The 26,358-nt window shown below is 43.5% G+C and overlaps 1 protein-coding gene across 1 annotated transcript in view; it reads right to left on the bottom strand.

The window, feature by feature from the left end:
- Positions 1 to 710: 710 nt before the first annotated feature.
- dph6 (diphthamine biosynthesis 6) overlaps positions 711 to 26,358 on the bottom strand; it is a gene marked incomplete at both ends in the record, with an annotated part of 82,599 nt that continues 56,951 nt past the window's right edge. Inside the window, 4 exon segments of the mRNA XM_080750969.1 lie at positions 711 to 731; positions 1,404 to 1,508; positions 7,098 to 7,499; positions 15,675 to 15,920. Of these exon segments, the coding sequence (XP_080607095.1) occupies positions 711 to 731; positions 1,404 to 1,508; positions 7,098 to 7,499; positions 15,675 to 15,920 (774 nt within the window).

Here is a 26,358-nt window from a genome sequence, read left to right as displayed (position 1 = left end):
TACTGTAGCCTATCTTATCGCATTATTGATGAGTCTATTTTCAATATTGATGGAACACTTAAGTGGGGAAATGAGGCTGCTCTTGGTTTGATGTGTTGAACCTCGAGTGAACCAGTTGCATCATTCCATAATTAGAATAGGGGGGTGTCAAAATCCCCCACTGTGGAGGAGCCTTTAAACAGAATGGGTAAACATTAACACATATATTTATGGTGCTCTGGTTTGCTCACCCTCATAGATAATTGCTTGCTTATGCTTTTCGACCCCCAATAAAAGTCTTCAGGCTCTGCTGGTTGCCTCTATTGTTCAATTTTTGATAACAACAATGAACACAACAGCGAGATGTGTGAAGATCAATAGCCCACTGTGCTCCCGCCATCACCGACACAACGAAGAGAATAACTGGAGTGAAGACATTCCAATTCAGATCGTCAATATGGTTCATGATCTTTTAGAAAAGAAATGTTCCAGGACCAATGGTTAATGGTGTTGTTTTCCTCCCACTGCATCACAAAAATCCCAATGACACACGCGCACGCGCGCGCGCGCACGCACGCACACACACACACACACACACACACACACACACACACACACGTGCCCTGCAGCTGTATGGGGCAACGTCCCTCTCCCATTAACCAGGCTGCCTTAGAATCGATGGAGAACATAAAGAGGCTTAATCTTTTCAGGTGCTTGGTCGTGATTGCCTATTACACGATAATAACACACCTCTGTCCCACGGAGCATGAGAGGGAAGAACACAGTCACCTCACCCACCTACAGTACATAACACGCGGCCACAAAACAGTCACCAAGTAAATCTATAGGTTTTCCATCTTCTGCACAGATGGTGTCAGCGGTGGCACGGCGTCTTTATGAGGAGGGAGTTGGGTAGCGTGCAAAGAGCGGAGGCTCCATCAGACACAGCGGGAGATCCAGGGGTACAGTTTATCACCTCATGGTGTGAGACTTCTGGTGTCTTTCCCCTGTAAGACCCCATAACTTTGGTATGCAGCCCTTTAGGTTACTGAGCTTCAACAATGCTGCTCTCCTCCAAGACAGAGGAACAGCTGTTGCCAAACAGAAGTCTGGCAGAGGACACAGTATAATACTGGTCCTGGGTGTTGGGCTATGCCACTGACCGGATCATATACATGCTCAAAACACCACATCATCAGCAAACAAAGCTATGCATTTAATTGTAGACACTGTCAACATTAATTGGGAGTATGTTTTTCTTCACATCAGGGGTATATTTCTTTTCCTCCACATTCACTCATTCCGTTTAAAGGCCCTTAAGTTCTTTGGCAGCCTGAGTCTCTCGTTGAGGTACGGCCCATTGAATTCCAGCGCTGTGGATGACTTAAGTCCAGTTTGTTGACTCTGGACGGTTTACTATATACACTGAGCCAGCAGGACAGGTGGAGGATCTGGGAGTCAGGCAAGTCCAGGACCGGAACCAGAGCCACAGATGGACTGGACTGGCCGACGGAGCTTCTCAAACATTCCTCCACACCCCCAGGAGGGGGTGTGGAGGATGGAGGAGAGAGAAGAGTAGGAGAAGGGTATGATCAGAACTTGAAGAAGTGGTCTGCATGTTAGAGATGAGCATTAGGCCCCTCAGGGGCTGCACTTAACCCTTAAACTAGAGAACACAGGCATATTTACAAATTATTGACATTCTTAAATCCTTGGCAGATTGCAGCCCCCCTCTTTAATTCCCTGCAGTGCAGACATATGGTCAGCAAGTACTGAACTCTTGAGCTACTGAAACCTCTCCCAGACTCACAAACAGAGCCACGAATGCGCGTGCGCACACGCACGCACGCACGCGCACGCACGCACGCACGCACGCACGTACACACACACACACACACACACACACACACACACACACACACACACACACACACACACACACGTGCACAGAGTGAGGAGGGAATAAGCCTGCTGTGCCCTTTTGGACAATTGAGCAGCTTGCTGGGGGGTGTCTTGTGCAATGGATCTTCCATCCCTGTTGTATTGGGATATCAGGAAACTGTGTTGGGACTACTACTCAGCTTAAATGGAGCTGAGAGATTGTGCGTGTGTGCATGTGTGCGTGCGTGTAGTAGTGTGAGTGTGTAAAGGCTGTATAGAGATAGACAGTGCACATGTGAGAATTCATTGAGCGTCTCAGAGCCCAGTGTTGATGACAGTCTGTCCATTTAGCGGAGGCCCACTGGGATGTCAGGCCTTTCCTCTCCTGCGCCACACAGTCTAATTGGTCACAAGTGTTCCTGTCACGTGGCTGGCTGTCCTGGCTTGTTTCTCCTAGTCTAACAGCATGTTGACTGGGGTGTGGTTACTGGGTTTGGTGTCAGGGTAGGAGAGTATGTCGTGAATATAAATTATATTATAACAATATGAGTATAAAAATAACTATAACACTAATTTCTGCAGAGCGACACCGTCATGCATCCAGAGATGAAGGCTTTAATATCAGACTCGACATAATCACATCTGTCAATACATTATTTGCATAGACAGTTACATGTATCTAACAAAATATGTAAAACTTTACCATAATTGGGTAAACTTTTGTTCAGAATAATCAGCAATGGTAGCCACAGGTTCCACCAAGTTCTGACACTAATGTGAACTTGTACAGAGGGAAATGAGGACAAAAAGGTTGCAAGCACTGTTCAGCACCATTTAATAAGCCCCATCCTCTTTCATTAGAAACAGACACAGCGTGCCAAACAGCTACACAAAGAGCCCACACAGGCTAATTAGCTAATATGCGCTACAGCTTAAAGTGGCCCCCACTGAACACTGGGCCTTTTTTGGGGGCGATATTAAAAGCCTAAATATGGGTTATCTGAGCAAGAGGTACACCCGGGGATGCGGTATCCTCTGGAGATGACTCGAACACATCGAGCCAGAGAGATCACAGAAAGGGGGAGATAACATTAGTGGAAAATAAAGTCTCTGTTAAAGCATAGGAAATAATTGCACATTTGCTCTGTTTGAGTGTCTTTGCCTTTATCTGAGAATTCACAGGGGCTGACGTGTGCATGAGACTGGAGAGGGTGAAGGTGACTGCAAAGTTAATAGATTTTGTTGCATTTCTTTTATGATTCTGTGAGACAGACGAATGAAGAACTGAAAGAAAATGTACTTCTCAGCCACTACACACCTGTGAACACTTCCCATCCAACTGCCTTCCCTTGGTTCCCTGACAATTCCCTTCCACTGGTCTCCCAAGCCCCCCTTTGGGCAACATGGGGAGTCTCATTGAGAGGCCCAGTGGACAGAGGCCATTAGACGGATTCTAAAAGCAATCACATTAGCAATGGGATGGAACTAAACCATCTACCCAAGGGTACGCGCCATTATTCTGCTTCATGGAAAACATGCAGAGAGTTGAAAAGCCTGCTGTTAAATCTCTCTGTTTCAAACACCAAATCATTACTAATGCTCACAACACCCTTTTGTGCAAACCATCAATGGCCATGTTAGTTGGACCTGATTAATATAGAAATATAAGCCTAGACGAGGAGGAGGCAGGGTGAAAAGGAGAGAAATGGGGCTTCTTGTGTGAAATATTCTGATGCCTGCTGGGCTTAGGGGGCTTTTAAGCTGTGGCCGAGGCCCAAAGCCAATGGTTTTTAGTTGTGCTACACTGACTCCCAAACTGGTTCAAATTAACCGGTAAACGAGGTGGTAATTAGCAAGTGTTGGCTCATGAAAATTGTTCATTTAGGCCAAGGAGAATGAATGTGGCTGGGTGTGTGCAACAGAGCTTACAGAACATCATATTGTACTATGTACTGATATAGCCACACAAGCTGTTGTACTGCAACAGAAACCTGAACACTGTACTAGGGCCGGACAATATATCAATATTATGTTGATATCGTGATATGAGACCATATATATATGGATATATATGAATAATCACATGTGACGTGCTTGATTCCTCGTCCCTGCAATTATTTCCATCCATTAATTCATCCACCCTGCTCTAAATGATTTTACAGCATGAATGAATGGGTGGCCACCTACAAAGTAAAAGGTGAGGTCTGCGGGGCGTCTGAATCCCCTCTGTCGTGAATAACACATTGAGACAGGATGTTTAAAGGTTTCATCCGAGGCATATGTCCTGTCGATCAGCTGTGAATCCTAACGCAAGTAATTTATTTTCTGTGTGTGTGTGTGTGCGCGCACATGCATGCGTGCGTGCGTGTGTGTGTGTGCATGCAGTCACATTACGCTACAGTGTTTGGCAGCAGTCAGTCGTGTGTTGGTGACAGCTAGCGCCAGAGGTGTTACTTTCCCCCCTTTGACTTTTGGGGTTCATCGCCCAGTGTGCGTACGCTGTGCTGGTGACCCATAAAAGAGCCCGTGGCTGAGCTTCCAGGGACTGGCTGTGCGTGCAGGGGAACGTAACAGATTCCAGTTCAATGATGAGTCAATATCTGGCTTGAGGGGAATGGTCTGTGTGGTGTAGCACAGTTAATAGGAAGATAAAGTAAAAACACACATTTTATGGTTATCTTCCTTTGTTAGATGGGGAAATATTTTTCTGTTATGTTCCCAACTGACCCAGCATCAAAATTAACGGATTGTCCAAAAATGGTTTAGGAAAAATAACACTTTCAAACTGTTCCATAGGCTTTGTCTTGCCCACTACACTACAGGAAGAATAACAACTGGAAATCCTGAGGAATGTGTCCACCACATAAAATGCTTGTTGTACATACTTGTGCCTTGAGAAACATTAATAACAGTCCACATATTAAACACACATTTTATGGTATGTTTTTGTCCTCTCTAATTTATAAGACTTCTCTAGTGGGCAGTGACCATAAGAGACTGGGAGTGACATGCAACATAATATAAGCCAGACTCAAGCTCCCAAAGCCACAAGTACAAGATAAGTGCCTTTGTCTGCACTAGACAAAGAGCACTCCATAATAAACATTTCAAAATTAATTTGGATGTCACGCTTGGTGTGAACTTAAGCAGTTCACTGCTCCCCCGAGATCCTCTGAGCAACAGTCACAGACAAGATTGAATTATGATTATATAATTAGGTGACAAAACAAAGAGCACTGTTTGTGCTCACACGTACAAACACATTCATCCCAAATAGACCTATCCTTATTCCAATTCATCACTGGCGACCATAATTTCATGTCTCCTTCATAACGACGACTAATGCCGGAGCTAAAAATGACAGTAAGATGACACGGTTTGGCGGGGATTCAAAAAATTGTAATTGATTGCTTCAGCGAGGACGTGACGGGCGAAAGCCTTGCTTTATAGATGTTCTACTTGCCCTTTTCTCCCCTCAGACAGAGAACATCTCTCTGGATAAAACAAATACCATTCCATATTTGCCTGGATGAGGACCGAGAATACTGAGAGAGGAAGGCGGTGGCATATAAAAGTATAATGATGACAAAAGAGCGTGCCAGCTGCTCTGGGCTACCATACACAATGCAGAAACAACAAACGGCTCACAATAATTAAACACGGAGGAAGAAGTGCAGATCCTCCGGAGAGTCTGCTTCCTAGACTACTTGGCGGAGTTTACTTTGGATAGTGTCACCTTCAACTTTATTTGGAGAGAGAGAGGGAGAGAGAGAGACAGAGAGAGAGAGAGACACACACACACACACAGAGAGAGAGAGAGAGAGAGTAGGACTCCAGGCTTTTTGCTTTGTGTATAATGTTGTCACAGAGGTTAAGAAAGAATATGTTTGGAAGACAAAATTATATTTAACCAATTTACCCGCCATTCTATATGAGAATATCCACTTTTAGAGACAGTATGCAAGTGCTCTTCAAATATTGCCAGGGGCACTGTCATTGTGATTATGCATGTACATACTGGTACACTAGCATGCCAAACATCCAAAAGGTTCATATTCTAATTATATGGCTAATAGTGGAGGACAGAATAACACACATATTTAAATGTGTATGGGCTACAGGACTGTAAACAAGCTGGTGGCCAAATATCTAGTAATTTACTTTTCTAGGTTAGTAATGTATTCCACCAGAGGGAGTTTAGTTTCCACAGACTGTATCTTGCAGACTCAAAAGCTGCACAGGAAAGGTTTACAGTTTATACACACATTTGCACTCAAAAGAACCGGTTTAGCTTTCAAGCTTTTTGGTCCTTTTTATCCTTTTGACAGATAATGTACAAATATTGTTCATGTGTATGCATTTTTGTCGATAAAAACAAAACAATCAATCAATATATATCATATTACTAGCTCATAATGCATTGCAAAGCAATGCATTGTGACCTTGCAGATCTGCTATTTACACAATGGCTGAAAATGTACTATACATGCCCAAAATAGGGATTCCAGGTTGAAAGTGGTTAATGTAATACACTTAACCTAAGCTTAGAGGACAACTTCGCACTAAATAACATCTAGGCCAATTTTCCCACTTATATTGATCCAAAATTACTGTCCATGGGGTCTATTAGGCAGAAATGCCTCTGTTGTCCATTTTACCCAGCAGCCCTCAGAGTGGAGCCCATAAGCCTATTTGTTGTGGTCAAAAGAGATTTTCTTTTCTTCAGGTATGTGATACTAGTTGTCATTACAAACACATCCATGCCTTGGTTGTCCCACAAGAGCTGCCACACTCTCATAAATAATGTTTTGGGGTGAGCATTCAGCACAACTGCCAATCAAACTGAGTGTACTGGCCAATCACAGGCAGCGCATCTTTTCCGGGACTTGGTAAAACAAATAACAGCCTAACATCTGTTTAGCAGACTGTGGTGGCTCGTATGATACAACGTTGGCATGGATGCGTGTGTAATGACAACTAATAACAGATTGATTAAAAAAAAAAAAAAAAAAAAAAAGCGTAAAAGCGATAGTCTTATGGGCTCCACTCTATGCTATGAGGGCTGCTGGGTTCTGCTGGGGAAACTGGACAACAGTATAGACCCCATGGACAGTCATTTGGGATCAATATAAGTAGGAAGATTAGCCTAGATGTTATTTAGTGCGGAGTTGTCCTTTAAACATTAAATCATGTAAACATCATGTTAAAGTGAGTGAGCCGTATGTTGTGATATTTACTAACATACCTGTAGCAACCTGCAGTGCCAAGGAATGATCAGACTTATAGAAGACCCTGGCACACAGCGGCGACAGCCCAGTCTCCATCGTCTTCATGGTGTTATTGAACATCGTACCAATTGCCCCCAGTGCATCCTTCACACCTAGGTGAAGCTCTAGGTCAGAGTTGGGTGTAGCATGGGCCAGGGAAAGGGAAAGTGCAGCGCTCTGGCTGTCACTGGACACCACAGTTTGGCATTCTATCAATCCACACCCCAACTCTGTAGTCGCGTGACAGGAAGTCCGTTCTCTGGGGTCATCTCGGACAGCAGTGACATGCAGCTCAACGGACGCAGCCTTGGGTAAGGCAGACACCACAGCAACCAATACTGGACTCTGGTCCTCTGGATCCCCAAATGCGTCCTGTAGGATGGAAACACACTTTTCAAAACTCGGCTGCAAAATGCTGTTGTCACACAGTACAATCACATTTTCATCTCTCCTGCTGAGATACCTGCCCTAGATCTGTGGTCCTCAACCTTTTCAGGCCGCGACCCCCAAAATAATCATATTTCAACTGGGGACCCCCCACCCTGACGAACACTAAAAGTTGAGGTATTACATTTTGTATAACACGGTTCTATTGTGAAAATAGCAGATCTACATGAGGCGTTGTGAGCATGTAGATGCCGGCTATTTTCACAATTTCTGCCTCTAATATTTGACAATATTTTGTAATTTTAGAGGTATTAAAATGAAATTGTTACTTTAGAAATGTGCAGATACACTCTACCGGTATACACTCAAACGTTAACATAAAACAACAAAACTATCCCATCTGATTTCACCAAGATGGGATTTTCTCTTGCAAAATACCAATTAACATGTGAGACTGCAAGGTAATAATAGGGTGCTAACGCTTGACAAGTCACAAGAAGGCAGGGGACAGGGTCTGCAGACACCATAAACAGAATTCACCAATGTATCCATTGTTTGTGAGTGAAATCGACAGACATGACAGCACCCACCAAATATGGCTTTTCACCTTTCAATGAAGATCATTCTCAGAATGTTGTGGCAGTTTTACACCATTTCACCTAAGACATTTAGTGGAAAACTGCCTCGATTCTAACTATAGAGTAAAAATGTCTTAATTTTTCTCCTCCACTATGGGCCATTATCGGCAACAAAATGTCTTGCAGCAGCGTACAATGTGCCCCTCTAATAATACTTGGTTGTAGCTTCATCTGCTAATGGGAGAGAAATGAGTGTTTTATACAACCGTCATTTCAGTTGGAGTCGATAGGGCAAAAACACTTAACCCCCTTTTCAATTTGCTGGATCAATTTTCATCCACTTACACCCCACTTCGTAAGTGCAGAATAATAACAGGTTACATACACTTTATTTTGAAACTCACTCACAAAAAAAGAGACATCATTGACAAGAGCAGACAACAGCCTCTCTTCCCCTTTGACAGACGAACCCGTCATGACCCAATTCACCAGTCTCACCAAAGCAGCACTTTACTTTAGATTAAACTTTAGCCACGGCCTAATTGTGTATCAACTGCTAACCTCTCACCTTTGAGAGTGAAAAACATTGCGGGAGCACTGTGTGTGTGTGTGTGTGTGTGTGTGTGTGTGTGTGTGTGTGTGTGTGTGTGTGTGTGTGTGTGTGTGTGTGTGTGTGTGTGTGTGTGTGTGTGTATCAATGTTAGAGGATGGTAAAGACTTCCTTAGTCCACCATAGTGTGCACTGTGCAGTGATCAACAACAACTGTCACAGTGGCGAACAATAGCCGTGTCATTGTGGACCTGTTAGCGTGTCAGGCAAAGTGACAGCACACATACACACATCTCTGCTTTGATAAATGTTAGATTAGCGACTGGCACAAGCTAGGTATTCTCCTGGAGGGGACATCTCGCACACTTGTCAATAGAGATTGGCCAGGATGCAGGGAGGCTGGGGAGACTCAGCCAGGCTTAAAGGCCACCATGCAGGGCATGCAGGCCTTGCAGGTACATCACCAGACCAGCCATCCACAAAGACATGGGAGGGATCTTGATGTTGTGCTGCAATCCTACCCCTGCCTGTTACAGGATCTTATACTGACAACACATTTGCTGACTTTATTTTATTATAATCATCATCATCATCATTCAGGTATGTCTTTTTTGTTATTTTTGTTATGACACTCCCCTAGCCTTCAATTGTAAATGAAGGGCCAGAACCAGAAGCGCTGATCCAATGGTCCAAACATACAGTTGCTCTCAGAGATAACAACAAAACCAGAAGAATGCAGAAGTAAAACTTACAATTGGATGACCAGTAGTTCCAAACTTTCCAAACACTGAATCATCAAAATTGGTCTTGGAAGGACATGCAACACAGATCTCCAGGCGTAATCGAACCACGGACAATGGTATAATCAATGTACTGTCAACTGGTCAACTACTGTGCCCTGGTTACTGACTTTTCTTTGCTGAGATGGTTTGGTCATTTTAGGTTTTTAAGTTTTTATTAGATGCACATGTGTGCATGTGTAGTGAACATGGTGTGCCTGTACTGTATGTGTAGTGTGTGCATGTTTCAAGCATTGGCTGTGGTCAGAACCTTATTACAGCAAGCCTCTCTGCCCAGGGATGCCAGAGGGGTAGAACTTCAACTGGCTGACACCCCTGTCTGACCAGAAATCATTTATTAGATTAATCCAATAAAATAAAGAGGTGACAAATCTTGATGTATGGCGGAGTTAAGTGCTGGAGTGGCAAGTTGGAGGGCTGGCTGGAAGGTGGCAGTGTGTGTGTGTGTGTGTGTGTGTGTGTGTGTGTGTGTGTGTGTGTGTGTGTGTGTGTGTGTGTGTGTGTGTGTGTGTGTGTGTGTGTGTGTGTGTGTGCGCGCGCGCGTGTGTGTGCGCGCGTGTGTGCGTGTATAAGCATGCGTGTGCGCACGCACAACATGTGCGAGACAGGTCTGTCCCACTGTACAACAGTTACTTCATGAGGCAATCCATCTCATTACTTCATCCCCACTCCAGTTCCAGCCTAGTCTCCAGGCCCACTCCATCTACAGGCAGCCAGCAGGTAAAACCCATGAAGTCTGGATCTGCTGCGTTCAGCTCTCTACGTTGATGGGGTGTGACCTGTTTCTCTTTATGTTTGTTTTTTTTCCACTCCACCCCAGCCCCTCCTTGAACCCCCCCTCCCCAATCCCGTTTTCCCTCTTTCTTTTGCCCGTGCGCCTGGAGCGTGCAGCCGGTCGGAGGGCCGAGAGGCGTGAAAGCTGAACGGTAAACACGGTAATAAGGAAGTGGTGTAAAGGCGGTGAACAGCGGGGAGCTGATGGGGCCTGGCCGCTTAGCCAGTTCCCCTACATTTCCTGCCCAGCGGGACGCCTTCAGCGTGTGGCTCTGTGGCTCAGTGCTGAGCGCCGCCAGTCCCCATAATATCCTTTCCCACTTTATTTTTCCCTCTCTCTCTCTCTCTCTCTCTCTCCCTGCACTCACTCCCTGTCTCTATTTGAGATTCCACTCCATAGCAAAAGTCTATGCCATTTGTATAAATGCACACACACACAATGCCATGTCTGTTAAGCAGTCCTTTTGCAGTGAAAGCCAACAGGGCATGGGTCAGGGGAGCTTTTAAGGGCACGAGGAGGCTTACAGGAAAGGGCTTGATGAATCTCTGAGTTGAGTTATTCTTTTAGGTTTTCTTAGACAGGAGAATGAACAACCTATAGTGAAAACATGCTGTTATAGAAATAGAACACAATCTCCAAGGCATATTCTTATTAGTAATGAATATACTTTTCTACTACTATCTGTTCTTATTCCCTGTCTTCCAGCAGCAGTTTGACAGTGAATACAAAATATTAAATATAATATATGAACGCCTGCTCAAACAATAACAACAAATAATCTGCAACAAAGCAATAGTTGACATATCTTTGAAACCTGTCATTGCTACAAGAAGTGGAACCTGTTTAACAATTATCGACGTATCACACAAACACCTCGCTATTCATCTTGTGTACACACACACACACACACACACACACACACACACACACACACACACACACACACACACACACACACACACAGACTGACCTTGCAGTTTGATTCACCGTAAATATGATTTCACACTTCTAGCAACTCCAGCATGCTCCCAATTAACCCCGCGAGCTTCCTCATCCACCTGATTTGAGAAATTATCAGCGTAGAATAACAACAACACAGCCCTGTGGCTTCACACCGACATGCCAGGCACTGGTGTTCCTATCAGTCATACGCACGCTTCACTGCTCACATATCCCAGTGAAGGTCCACCTTGTGTATTTTACACATACAGTAACGGGAGCGAGGAAAATGAATGAATCTATCGTCATGCCCGAAACATTCTTTATTAAAGTTTTCTTAACAAATGTGTGATACGCCAAAATGTTTACTGAGATGTTGTAAACTTCTTCTTGATATTCCTCATATATTCCTCGTAGTCTAACCTAAAATAATATGAACCTACTTTAAAGGGATAGTTCACCCCCAACATTTCTATTGATTACTCACCCCATGGAGAGTTGAATTCATATATCTTTTCGATAATCGACAGTAATCAATAGGAAAAAAACTATCCTTTGAAGCATATTACCGTAGGTAAATAAAAAATAATAATCTCCATTATGAAACGTGTTACTGTTTAGCAGCAGCTACGTCGAACTAACTTATACTAGACAAAATATGCACCAATAATGCATTTTTTCTTTATAATAAAACAAGAGGTAACCATACTTTGATGAAAACAATAGCATTTAAATATCATATGATTTACTGTATATATCATCATCATCATACTAAATTATAAGCCACTGCCTGCCTGCCTGCCTGCCTGCCTGCCTGCCTGTCTGTCTGTCTGTCTGTCTGTCTGTCTGTCTGTCTGTCTGTCCGTCTGTCACACCTCATGATCTTCTGACATCACAATGATGTCAGAATAGGTCAGTGCAAATTAATTCTGTCTTGGCCATTCATTTGCATCATTGTGATGTCAGATGTTAATATTGATGACATCAGGGATCTCCATATATGGGCATAAAAGGGACAAGGACGGAATTCATTTGCAACATCATTGTGATGTCAGAACAGGTCAGTTATATCCTTCTGCTGAGCTGGGATGAGGTGATGTCAGAACATACAGGCATATTCCCGATATGCCTGTATTCATGTTTGAGGATTGGTGAAGCTTCACATGACATTTAGGCCAACCAGATTATAAATAGGCGATAGAGATCTGGGTGAGGACAAGAAAGGATCTCTTAGAGACCGGTAAGGATCTAGTCTGCACAATGGAAAAGAACCTTTTCACTGTAAACAGTGAAAACCACCATCAGCACAATGGAGAAAAGACACAATGTGTTCGCACCAAAATATCTCTGTAGGCTGATATAAATGCAGGTTGTGCTCGGCCGCTTTTTTATGCAGCCATTGCAGCCCAAGTGTGAAGTGAGCGGTGCTTTTTACGAGTTAATTTCTTAAGCGTCCCGTGAAACTTGGCCATGACAAGCTTTGCGGGAAATGCCGTACATATGTACAAACGGACAAAGCCAGATGTAGGAGCGTGATGGTGAACTGGCATCTCACTAATTAATATATTTAGGAGTAGGCTTAGCACTTATTCCATTAAAAATGCCTTGATCACATTGTCTGACACTCAGAACATACTTATATAGACTCTTTTGTTGCCTTGTTACAGAGCTATTGAAGAAAACGAAATATTTCAAAATTGGCAATTCCAGCAGACATCTTGTTATGCAAATGAAGGTAAAAAAAACTAAAAATGACGCTTCATGGGAACCATGTTTTTCTGATTCAGCACCCTTGATTTATGTAAAATGGCCTGGTTCCCCACTTTTACCCCAAAATGCCTCTAGCCTCCTTATAGAAGGCCTTTTATTTAAAATCCCTCCTGACTATATAGTCCTCCTTACATGATAAACGAAAAGTTTACTTTGTGTTTTTCCTTTCACCTTGCATCTTGCATGCTTTGCCTTTGTGCCAAATCTCGAATCGAATGTGATCGAATCCATGTTAAATTAGTGTGGCGCACAGAGTCTAACAGACCTACCAGAGAAGCCTAGAACCGTTGCCTCTGGCTCAGACCTAGGATACAGAAAACCCTCCTCAAGTCTGTTCTTTTTTGAGCGGTGGTTACACCGTCTCCTATACGTGGCCGTGTGTGTATGCGTGCATGCGTGTCTGTCTGTATGTAGCCTGCAGTACCTTTTCTGACCACACATGTTAAGGGAGGTACCGCGGTTGTTCAGGCCAGCCGGCCAGGCACACTCACACTCACATTCACACATACATATACACACACATACATGCACCCACACACGCACGCACGCGCACACACACACGCACGCACGCACTCACGCACACACACACACACAGCCTCCACCGCTCAGTTCACACAAGTGTGATCTTTCTTTTTTTTTTGTGAAAACTCGGGCCAAAAGATCGGATTTGACAACCAAATCAGATTTCGGATGGATTTGACTACAGTCTAAATCCGGCCATAGTGACGTGGCTGTGGTCCGCCTGCCCACCAGGTATAGTATATATAGTATATATAGTAGGATACAGTCTTTAGTCGCAAGAGTCTGCCCAACACACGCAGGCACCAGATTTTTTTTAACAGAGAGGTTGTCGACAGAAAACCTACTCAAGTGTACCGGGACTCAGTTATAGAAGAATACGTTTGTCTATGTGCTAAAAATGAGACATGTGTGGTCATACAATGATAGTGAAATGAATCACTAGCTACAGTAATTCTGGTTCCTGGCTCACAGAGCATTGAAAGATAATCAACAATCAAATCAACAATATTTATTACGTTTCAAGGTCTTATACAACACAAGACTCTACAAACATTCAATATTGCTATATTTGAGGGCCTCATTTTGGAAGTTTAATAAGAGATGCTGGTTAATATGGTAGTAAGTTTTGCAGGTTTTGAGCAGCCAGCTGGGGTGGTGGAGCTTACGTTTGTCCCTCTCTGTGGGAGCTGTGTTATCTCTGTTTGACCGGAGTTAAATATTCTCATTACACTCACTTCAAATGAACACCGACGCTTTGTGTAATCCCTACCCCAGGGAGAGAGAGCATCGCACTGGGTTAGGGATGAAACAGAAGGCCCCCCCACTGTAGCCTCTCGCTCTCTCTCCACATCCCTAATACCACCCCATCCTCCATCTGCACTAGAGAGTAGAGGAACGAGGGACACAGAAAGAAAGAATGGATGTGTGAGAGAGAGGGGAGGGCGTTAGGGGAAAGAGAAATACTTGGAACTCCTATCCAGACAGAGTGGGAGGTCGGGTTAGTAATTTAAGTCATCTCCGTCCCTGAGGGAGGACACCAGGTTACTTCACCTGTTTACAGGTGACATACCCATAGCTGTCAATCACAGGGGCTTCATCTTTTGAAGTCATTTGAAAATGAGAGCTGCTCATTTGGGACAGTCTCCCCGGTGCCGATGGGGGCCACTGGATGAATATTTTGTTTTTCCTGGGACATAACTCAAAGAAGTGCAACAGATGTCCAGTTCTGACCACCTCACAAGAGACTAGCCAAACGCTAATCTCAAACTAGACATGTGGTCTGAATCTGCATGCTAATTTGACATAATACAAATCCAACAAGATGATATGGTTAATAAATAAATAAACGGAAAACTAAATTATTAACTGTGTTAGCCCTAACCAGGAATTACCTGCTTGGAACCAGGCTTTTGCAGAACTGGCACAGAGTCAAAATTCGACTATTCTAAACCTCCCAGGAGTCGCTCATCTCCAGAACGTTCCGCCACAGAGCAGAGCGCGACATATTGGAGGAGGGTTCCATCCTCTCTCCCCAGACCCCAAATTCCCCAGACCAGACAGACATTACTGCAGGAGGAGCAGGACCTGTGGGGAAGCTTGATGCCCCTATTAGTCATAGAGCAGCAGTTGTAGCTGGGAAAAGGATGGGGTGGTGGGAGGTGTCAGGGGTGCGGGAGGGTGGAGGAGGTGGAGGAGAGGGGATAAGCTGCTCTGAGAGTTGAGCGGAGCTCTAAAATGGTGCGCGGGGGCAAAGGATTAGGGAAGCTCTGAGGAAGACATCTGCTTCTGTGCCAAGCTCCATATTATCAAAGACACCAGTGTTTCCCACATCATCAAGTTTTCATGAGCGTGCTCACTGGTAAATATCAGACGCAGCGGCATGAGTCTCGAGAGGACGAGAGAGGAGAAGAGAGGCTAGGAACTTTGGCTTATTTTGAAAGTACACTTTAACACACACACAACTCTGAAAAGTGTTTCTGACAGGCACGAGTACTCAATATATGTTCTTTGCTCTTTTATTTTAAGTGTAACGTTGAAATGTGAATATTCCTATCTTTTGATGCATTGAATACCACTCTATTCTGTGTGTATCCTTTCCAGGGATATGTGTGATTCATTGTTCATGGGCATCTACTAACGAAACAGCTAGATGTGGCATGTCCCATGCTGTCAGAAACAGGTGCATGGGAAAATGATTCAAAATCTCTTCTGGTCACCACTACTCACCTTTTCTCGGGCGGCTCTCAGGATGCTCTCCCATACAGCCCTGATAACGGGAACATCTTGACTTCTTGTGGCATAGATATGGGCCTGGAGAACATGACCCAGGGTCAGTCCACTGCTCACAGCATCCAATACTTTCTCCACATGGCTAAAGGACAGTCGAGCCTGCATCCTGATGCCAGCCTTTACCAACTGCATGGTACAGGGGACCAAGGCAATTTGGCCTGCACAGAACACCGACTCATCCACCTGTTGGAACACACACAATAGAAATATCAACGTTACTCAGGTAAGAAAGGTGACACTTAAGGTTAATGGTTAATCCTACGTATTGAGCACTTGAACTTCATAGTGGCACCCTTGAACACGCACAAATGCACACAATGTACACAGGGACACACACTCCTGTGTTAAGGGAATAAATCTCTACTACAACAAATCAATCCGTTGCTTGAAACTCAATTACAACCTTCCACAAAATTGGTTACTGGTCTGGTGGAGAAGAGCTGCAACAGCTTGGCTTGTGATGTCAAACATGATAAATGCAGTCATCCTCTCGAATGAATAGCCTGTGAAGATGTTGTGGAGTTCAATATCGACAGAGGATGAGATGAGCATTATTTATTTTGTTTCAAAACCTGAATTTAAACCGCATACACACAGACAAGCACCATTACATTCTATAGAAGTAAAAATGTTTTATATTGTTCACTCTCTAACTAGTCTGTAACTAACGAGGTGAATTTAAACTTGAAATGAAAGGTGATAATCACTCAATAATCAAACTAGGTGTAAGAAACAAGCCACAGACTTCAGAAATAAATGTAATCAAAAGAACACAACTTCATCAGCAAGGTGCAACAATCAAATTAACATTCATTACCAGCTGATGTTTGGAGAACAGTGCATCAATTAACAAGTTCCAGTTCCCTCCTCATTTTGCAGTATCTTATCACCAGTAATACTCAATTTCACAGCACTAAAATAAGCAGGTGTTACTGAGTAGCATGCCAGCATACCTGTTATTCCAGAGAATAATTAGTCGTGCGATAATTAGCTGAGATTCTATGTTAAATGGAGCTAAAAGTTCAAAAAAGTCAATAAAAAATAAATGAATAAATAAAAATCTATCTGCTTAATGCAGAGAGATGAGTGGTATTGAGGAGGTCAGGTCTTTAGAGACCCTTGTAAGGTTGCCAGTGTTTGAGCTGCTGGACAGTCACTCCTGATCAATGCAAGCAGCTGTGGGTGACATGTTGTTAATTGGCAGCCAAGCCGGGACCCCGGGGTCTGAATGGACGTGGACCTCCAGGGAGGATCAAGGAGGCCCGAATCAATTGATACACGGCTGGAAACAAGGTCCTTAGCTGATTAGCAAAGGCACATCCACGGGTATCGTGTTTCACAGGCAGATTACCAGGGTTAAAGTGTGGACCAGAGGTATTACTGATGGCTTAGCACCTCCTAACCCAAACTCCCGGAGCCCCCCTTCTCCCTCACTTATAGCATGTCACAACTAAAAGCTGTGTCAATGTAGGAATGTTATGGACAATGTTGTAGTATTTAAAAAATCCCTATCTGAAATATATTACATAGCCTTTTAAAGGATATCTGCACAAAAAGAAAGAGGTAAAACAGGAGGGGAAAGAAAGATGCTAGCTACACAACTGTTTAGCTGGAGGGGCGACATGGTCACGGCCATTTCCATAATCAGATGGGTTTCCCATGATTCCCAGCTCCTGGGTTCACTTGTCAACTTTGATGAATCTTCGGCTTCTGCTTCTGCTGCTCCAAATTACCAGGACAGCGCAGGGGACAGGAGAGACAGAGGAGGGAGGACGAGGGGGCAGAAGGGAAAGAAAAGGAGAGGAGAGGAGAGGAGGCGGGCGAGGAGGTGGCAGGGGCCTCCCTGCATTCAAATGGTCGGATCAATCACTGTATCATTTACCTGCGAGGGAAATGTGCCTGAGAGCCTGCCATACATCTACGTCTGCCTAGCATAAAAGCCAGATCCCTGCATGTCAACAACAAATTGTCATTGGCATTCCATTTATGAGCCATCAAGTGCCATCATATCTCCTCCAACACAGGACGGCTCCATCAGGTTGGACAGGCGGCCGGGATCTCTTAACACGCGGCTCTCGTATGAAAAGAGCCGCCCTCTCCATTTTGAATTCAAAGGGAAGGGCTACCGTTTGTTGATTTGAATATCAAAAGGGGACTACCACCAACCACCCCCCCCTTCTCCCTTGACTGTTAAAGGCAGTATCCCCAAAGCTTCTACCAAGCAGGTGTGTGATGATCAATTATTAAGGATCCAGCTCTGGTTACTCTTAGTGGGAGGTGGGATAGGGACAGGAGGGTTGGTTGCGGAGGGGGCACATCTTTCTGTGGTGCGTTGGCAAGGTGGGGGAGCAGAGACATGGTAGAGAGGAGAGCGAATACTATTTACATAAAATTAACAGTTCAAAAGAGTGAGTTCACACACCAATCAAACTTGTTAATTGACTGTCAATGCTATGTCCCAGAATATACAACACAACTACATTATTCATCTTAGGCCCTGACAGGGAAGACAGTACAATTTGCATGGGTGTTCTGAACGTGATCAACAACCACAATGCCACATGCATTTTTAATGGGGCAGAGATGGGGACCTTTAATATTCATAAGGGTCAAACAATTGCATATGACATTAAACTTTCTATAACAAGCTAAGTATTTTTCAAATGCTAGGCCTTAGCGTTCTAAATGGCCCACAGAGACAAGAAAGGGCCAAAATGTATTACAGTTTTCATTGTGAATCAATGCTAAGACAAGTTGATGATAAGTGACATGTTTATTTATCTTCCATACCCTTTTTGTAATATATCTGCTAATACGAAAACATTATTCTATCAACTTTCTATCACAGTTGCCGGGGACAGATAGCCAAGATGTGTTTATGTTCATTCTCGTTAATAACATTTTTGGATTCCTGTTATAGCGTAGGTGACATTATGCTTAAAATATTATTGGGTATACATTATTCTGTGAGGCAAGTGTATAAAGTTCAAAGTCAATTGCTCTGACAAAGCACAAATGCATCATTTATTATAATAAAGAGTACAGTATGAGTTCCAAAACCTACAGTACCAATTGACTTTGACACAATCTTCATCTATGACCTTATTTTCCCCAACAATCCCTCTAAGCCAAACAAATTTTCAATGAGCTCAGTGACTGAGGCAAACGCAGCACGTGCCTCCCTGCTTAGCATTAATTAAAGCTGTGTTTTGGCTTCATGCTTTATCGACCTTTATTTCATGGCTTAAACACCATCATTTTTCATAAACCCAATGACGTGTCAAAAGGTCAAACAGCCCCAACGACTCTCTCTCCCTCTCACTCACTCTCTCTCTCTCTCTCTCCCCAGCTTCAGACGGTATCATATATGTAAATGCACTCAGGAAGCGACTGGCTGTGTCCACTTTCAAGCCTTAGCGGTGTCTTGTAACCGCCAGGAGTGTCTGAGGCGTTTCTAATTGCTGTTTTTGTCAAAGAGCTGAAAGGCATGGCCAGACAGAGCCGGGACTATATTCACAGTGGTGCTTTTTCAGCCTTACGGGCCCCCATCTCGCTGAGGACATCTCTGAGTGTCATTAACGGAGCTGAGGAATGGTATGGATGAACCGCGGTGGCCTGGGTAAAATGACCTGGTATTGACGAACAGTCAGGTTTTCTGCCTGGTTCCAAGGACAGAGAGAGGTGGAAAAGCGCTCCACCACTACTATCAGATATGCTAATGGTCACATTTCCCCCCATTGAGACCTCATGCATAATTTAAACAGGAAAATGATAATACAAAATGTGTAAAACGGACAAGATTAATACGGTCTAACTTTTCCCTAATGCAAGGACACATGTAACCAAGCTAAGGGGGTAAACAGTGGGTGAGTGGAAGAAACGTAATTCGATTAAAATTTGTAATATGTCCTTTCATTGAAATGCCACTAAATCCATTTAGCATTGTTGTTGTGATTCCATGGCTAAAAGAGGAAAATGTAATACTGTAAATTGAAGATAGAGGGGGTTGTGGGATAAGTACTGTTCCTCTTCTGAGCGCTTTCCACATCTCAAGTGTACTTTTATATATGAATTATAATTCACCACTCAAATCTTAATACTCTTAATTTGACTTTAGTTTTCATCTCCCGGAACATACTCATTTCAAGCAACACAATTTAAATCGTTATCCTGATTTTGTCCTCTCTTTTCTTAAATGTTTAAAGCTTGGCAAATAGTTAAAATCTGGGGGATCAAGAGTGAAGGTTGAACATTTTTAACAGCTTTTTTTGTGGCGGGGGGGATGCAGAGAGACCGCTTAATCCTTATGCAGTGGATGGCAGTTTGTCAGCTCTGTGTGCCATGATTTCATCTTGAACTGGCTTCCAAGTCTGTGGGGTTCTTTCAGCATTAAGGCATTCAAAGCAGATCACGTCTGGGTGTGGGAAATGATAAGAGATGGGCTCGTGTTGTGCTATGCCCTTAGGAAATCCTGCCTTTTCTGACACCTAATTTCGAGAAATACAAACCATTCAACAAGAATCACAACCTAACCCTCTAGTCTAGCGTCTCTCCTCGTGTCACTCTGCGGTTCATGGTAAGGAAAAACTAAATATATACACGTGTGTGTGTGTGTGTGTGTGTGTGTGTGTGTGTGTGTGTGTGTGTGTGTGTGTGTGTGTAGATATATATTTATGTTTTTTGTTATTTTTGTCATCCCCATGGTTTCTTTTTTCATAATTTCTTTCTCTGTTTTTGCTCCAGTTTGTGCCTAAACCTTGTATGCTGAAATGTCACACAGAACCAGTGCTTAAACGGTGACATAAATAGCCAAATGAAGCGTGCAACAGAAACAAGTGTGGGGGACTTCAGAATGCCTTTGTCCAGGTCTAAAATGGCATAAAGAATAAATAAACAAATAAAAGAAAAAATAACAATCGACATAATGGTTCATACAGGGTTATGACGGTGACAAAATTAGAAGAAAACACAAAAGTAGCCTACAAAATTAAGATGTGGAGGCAACGTGTGGTCAGTTTAACTGGGGATTTGGGGGACACTGCCCCCTCCCCGACGCTTGTGTACTGTAGTGTACTTTCCATTCTGCCTGGCTGTCTGCCCTCGACATGCCCGCTCCAGAGACAGCGAGCCGTGGAGAAGAGTAACACTGTCATGTCTGCTCTGGTCAGCTTTATGCTGATTACCGGTCTGGAGCTGAAGCGCCGTGCTATTACCAAGGTCAGGGGAGCCTGACTGTGGGATGCTCAGAGACATACATTCAAACGCCAACATCCATTCAGTTATACACATAAAACACGCCACTATCAATCTCAATTAAATACTTAACTGCGTTTTGATAGGTATGTTTTCAAATTAAAATGTCTATAGTAAGTTTGTTTATAATATCATTGCTGTCATGTGGGAACCTCATATGTCCAAAACTGTTACTTTCCAGAATTCAAGTTAAAAAAACAGCAAATCTACATGCTCAAAAAGGGGGTGCGAATCGGTGCTTGTAGATCGGCTATTTTTTTAGACTTTTGTGTGACACTGTAGGCCCTAGTACGCCGAAGTATAGGGTATTAATTTACGAAAAAACACAAGAAGATGAAATGTGGAGATAAGAGGTTTCTGCCCCACAGCAACCTTGTACCATTTTGCTCATTTATAAATGAATTATTAAATAAATAGAAATACATGTATGATAATGACATTCAAAACCGTCAAAGATGTAAGAATGCCACAGCAGAGTCCCAGACAGAGACCCAGTCTGTGGATGGCGGAGTGATGGAGGGGGCATGTTTTTTTTTTCTTCATTGTGTTAAGGCAAAATGCCCTGCTGCTTTCAACTGTCCCGACCTCACATTCCTTGACAAATTGGTTATGAGGCTTTTACGACTGATGCACATATCGCAAAAATCATTTCTGCCAAGCTTCCTCTGTGACCTGCCCGTGGGACATGACAAGCCCCTCCATGCATCGCTCTATCAAGCCAGATCTTTCTAGGACAATGCAAATTATGACAAATTCCATCATCCTGCATTATGCGCTTTCCCTGCTAATCTCCCTAATTCGAGAGAATCGGGGAGGGTCTCGCCGTTTCAGCTGAGGGGCATGTTGTCTGATTGAATGATGCTGAAACTGCAACCCTCATCCCCCATTCTTTCTTCCTTTACAGCTGTGACCAGACCAGACCACCTCGTCTCTTCTGTCTATTCATATTCTACCCTTTTATTCCCTCCATGGTGGCCAATGAAACCGTTTTTTACCTTTGTACGTGTCTTAACCACAGCTGCTTGTATACAGTATAGCCTCCAAGTACTGGTACAATACTGTACTGGACATAAAACATTTATGTCAAAAGTGTCACAGTAAGTTGTAGCTGCATCAAAATGCAAACACCACACACACACACACACACACACACACACACACACACACACACACACACACACACACACACACACACACACACACACACACACACACACACACACAAACATTGAGGGATGTCCACACTGTCTGAGCCATGTCAGGTTATCACTTGCTATAGCAGCTGGACTGGAGAGTATAGTCCTTCTGTATCCTTATCAACAGCCATCAGTTAACACACGCACGCACGCACGCACGCACGCACGCACGCACGCACACACACACACACACACACACACACACACACACACACACACACACACACACACACACACACACACACACACACACACACACACACACACACACACACACACACACACACACACACACACACACACACACACACACACACACACACACACAGAAGATGGTAATGCAGTACTGCCCACAACACAACACAAGCTTTTTCTCGCAGCTTTACAAAGAAAGAAAGGAGAAAAAAAACCAAATAATAAACCAAAAGAGAGAAATAAAGACAGACAGACACACAGAGTGAGAGAGAGAGAGAGAGAGAGAGAGAGAGAGAGAGAGAGAGAGAGAGAGAGAGAGAGAGAGAGAGAGAGAGAGAGAGAGAGGGAGGGAGGGAGGGAGGGAGGGAGGGAGGGAGGGAGAGAGAGAGTTGAGTGAAAAGAGGTGTACTTCCTTGTCCTCTCAATAGATGGCAGTGTGACTGCATGTAAAAGCCATTAGACAATGTGCTGAGTTCCATACCAGTCCAGCTAGAAAGCCTTGCAGTCTCCTTGGATATCTTTCATTTCAGGAATACGATAGGAAATGGAGATTACAAACTGCTGTGGGATTTCACTCCTGTTATACACTTATCTTAAATTGTAAATAAGAAACAAATCTGACGAAACATGTTGATAAAATGGTCAACATTTTCATTCAACCCAAAAAGGAAAAATAAAATGTATCGAACATGAAATAAATACATAACATCATCATTTGAGCATTATAAAAGAAAAAGTTCATCTACGTGTGTAGATGAATGAATATTGAATATTAACATTGCTCTTCGTGCATCAAATTCTGTTCAATAAATAAACACTGTTAGCTCTACCTAAATATCTAGAAATTGAATGATCCTGATGTCCCCTTACATAACAAATCCATAATATTAATAATAAATCTATATATAAAAAAAAGTGTCCATAGAGAAAACAGGACATTGTCTATAATTCAACACCAGAATTTGTACCACAGTAAAGTGTGCTTAGAATGACAATGGCATTTGAAAAATGAATGAGCCAAGCTAAAAGTTAGCACTCGGTAGAAACACTCCATGTGAAATTCATGACAAAGTGAGTGGCCAAAAGTAAATGGGACATAAATGCTAACTCCTCTCTGAGCCATCGGTTTTACAGCGCCTTGGAAAAAAGAGAAAATAACATCTCCTTAATAAATGAAGACAAAGCGGCAATGCTAGTCCACCGTTGCATGAGGACGTAATAATCATTTCTCACCAGAGGCTCTCGCTGCCATGTTTAATATGTGGGAATCACAGAACTACTGTATATAGCAGCATAATAATCACAGAAATAACCCCAAAAAAAGCTAATTCCAGCCACACTACTGTAATGTAAGTGGCTCGATGCCAGTCTCAGTCAACCACTGGCAACTGGTGACATGTGTTTATTAATAAATCCCAATTTGTTATCACAGCACTCTGTTTTTTTGCATTTTTACACTGCACAAAACAATAGTCTATTCATGATATAGACTTTATAAAAACATACCTAATCACCATTTTATACTTCAGCTATTCAAAAATAGCCAAGCTTTTAGATCCGCTATTTTCAAAGAATTTTGAAAATGACATATACCATAATAGGGATGCCAGGGTGAGAGTGGTTAAGAAAATGAATCTGGTATCACGGTGCTTTGTGTACATCAACATCTTAATTTATTACAATCTGAGCCCAAAAAATGTTTTCTTTTCCCAGTGTTTTCCTCTCACTGTTTGGGGGTGGCACTGAAACCTTCCCAAGGCAGGCAGCTACTTTTCTCCCCCAACGCTGTGCCACGAGTGTCACTACTGTATGTGGGAGCACTGGGCATTCACTCTCTGTATTGTTTGTCTCTATCTATTTTTGCCACCCGTCAGTGTATTTCACGAGAAGCACTTGTGTGTGTGTGTGTGTGTGTGTGTGTGTGTGTGTGTGTGTGTGTGTGTGTGTGTGTGTGTGTGTGTGTGTGTGTGTGTGCGTGTGTGTGCATGCGCGCGTGTGCGTGCGTTGTGTGAAGGCCCTGTCAGCTTTGCCCTCTCGTCACTGCGGGGGTAGAAACACACTCAGGCAGCTCTGAATATAGTGGCTAGTTACCATAGTAATGGGATGGTCATTCGTCTCTCCTCTTTCAGACAGTGATGGAAGTGGACAGGACACGCCGCTATGCTTTTCATCTATGCATTTGTTATTTTATGGCACAAATAAAAAAAAGCCATGCCACCCCTCTTTACATATTCAAATAAAGGTGTAGAAAATGGCACGCAAATACTAGGGGTGTGGGTAATAAGTCACACACAGGGCTACAAATAATCGCAGTGTTTTGATTGAGAGTAGTTATGGTTACAGCCGCAATAAGGAGACATGCTGGGCAGATATTTGCAGTACAGTGGAGGAATCTCTACATGCCGTGTTTCAGATGCTGTCTTGATACCTCAGGTCTATTCATCCTAGCCCTCATGTACAGCGACAAAGTGACAAGTAAACAAGCATGAACACACACATGCACGCATGAGTGCTCATAGCAAAGCAAAGCACCCATACAGTATACTATGTTCGTATTCTATATTTGCTTAAAATTGAATGTTCATCTCTTATAATATTTTATATATTTTCTATTAAATTGTTCTCTATATAAATATTATTTGGCACACATTGTTTCCTAAGTAAATAAATAAAAACAAGATGAGTTTTTTTCCCCCCCTTGCCCGTTCGTTTTGCATGGCTAGTAGACAGAAGAGAGTGGACTGTGGTTGGGGAGCCGGTTTGGACCTCTCCACACACACTACTGTATATTCACACACACAACAGAGACCAACATCTCCATTCTCCAGTGGCTGAGCGGGCGGTTAAGGATCACTGCACTGGCACATGTCTACCTCTGGTGTGTGAACAGTAAAAATCTAACTCTGAGAGTATTCAAATGTAACCAAATGAACCAGCTTGTTCACATTTGTACTCCGTCCAAGTTACAAATGGATAAATCAACACTGAAATGTGTGTGTGTGTGTGTGTGTGTGTGTGTGTGTGTGTGTGTGTGTGTGTGTGTGTGTGTGTGTGTGTGTGTGTGTGTGTGTGTGTGCGTGTGTCTGCGGGTGCGTGTGACCGTGCGTGTGTGCGTGCGTGCTTGCGCACATGCACCTTCTGTGCTATATGACTGGCCACTCTATACAATTGCCACTCATGGGTACATTTTTACCCTCTCAGTGTTAAAACTCTGGATTTTACAGCGCACGCCACCTGTATTTGTGCGGGGTTTGTCCCTCCTTCCCTCGGCTTGTTGACACGGGCCGAGGTGGTCAGGCACCCATAATACACGAAGAGCTGTTCAGAGGCAATTAGGATCAGTTGTCAGGGGCGGACGGTAGCCCATTAATGGAGGGAAGGGGTGGGGGGGGGGGTTTGGTCGTGGCAGGGGGCTGCGGCAGAGCCGCGGCGACGACACGCGTGTGGCGCCCGGCGAGAACCAATGCGCTCTGACAGATCCGGACCTTCCTGCATCCTCGCCCCGGTACAAGCCTGTACCAGCATGTGCCCAAGTGGTGTGTGTGTGTGGATACACAGGGTCCATTTGGTTCCCTTTTACTCTTTAGAGCAGTGGTTCTTAACCGTTTCAGGCCGCGACCCCCAAAATAATCATATTTTAACTGGGGACCCCCCCAACCCCAACGAGCACTAAGTTGAGGCATTACATTTTGTATATCACGGCTCCATTGTGAAAATAGCAGATCTACATGCTCACAACGAGCATGTAGATCGGCTATTTTCACAATTTCTGCCTCTAATATTTGACAATTTGGCCAATGTTTAATTTGTCATTTCAGAGGTATTAAAAAGTTCTTCTATTGTCACTTTAGAAATATGCAGATACCCTCTATATACACTTAAACTGTATGTTGTTTTGTTTACTGCTGAGTGAGAAAACAATGTTGCACATTAAGCTAATCATCTGGGGACCCTCCAAAATAATTTGGCGACCCCTC

The sequence above is a fragment of the Nannobrachium achirus genome (assembly GCF_963921795.1).
Source record: "Nannobrachium achirus genome assembly, chromosome: 20".
In the NCBI taxonomy this organism is placed as follows: domain Eukaryota; kingdom Metazoa; phylum Chordata; class Actinopteri; order Myctophiformes; family Myctophidae; genus Nannobrachium; species Nannobrachium achirus.
Note: the sequence above shows the minus strand (reverse complement) of the source record. Positions and strands in the feature narration are given on the sequence as shown.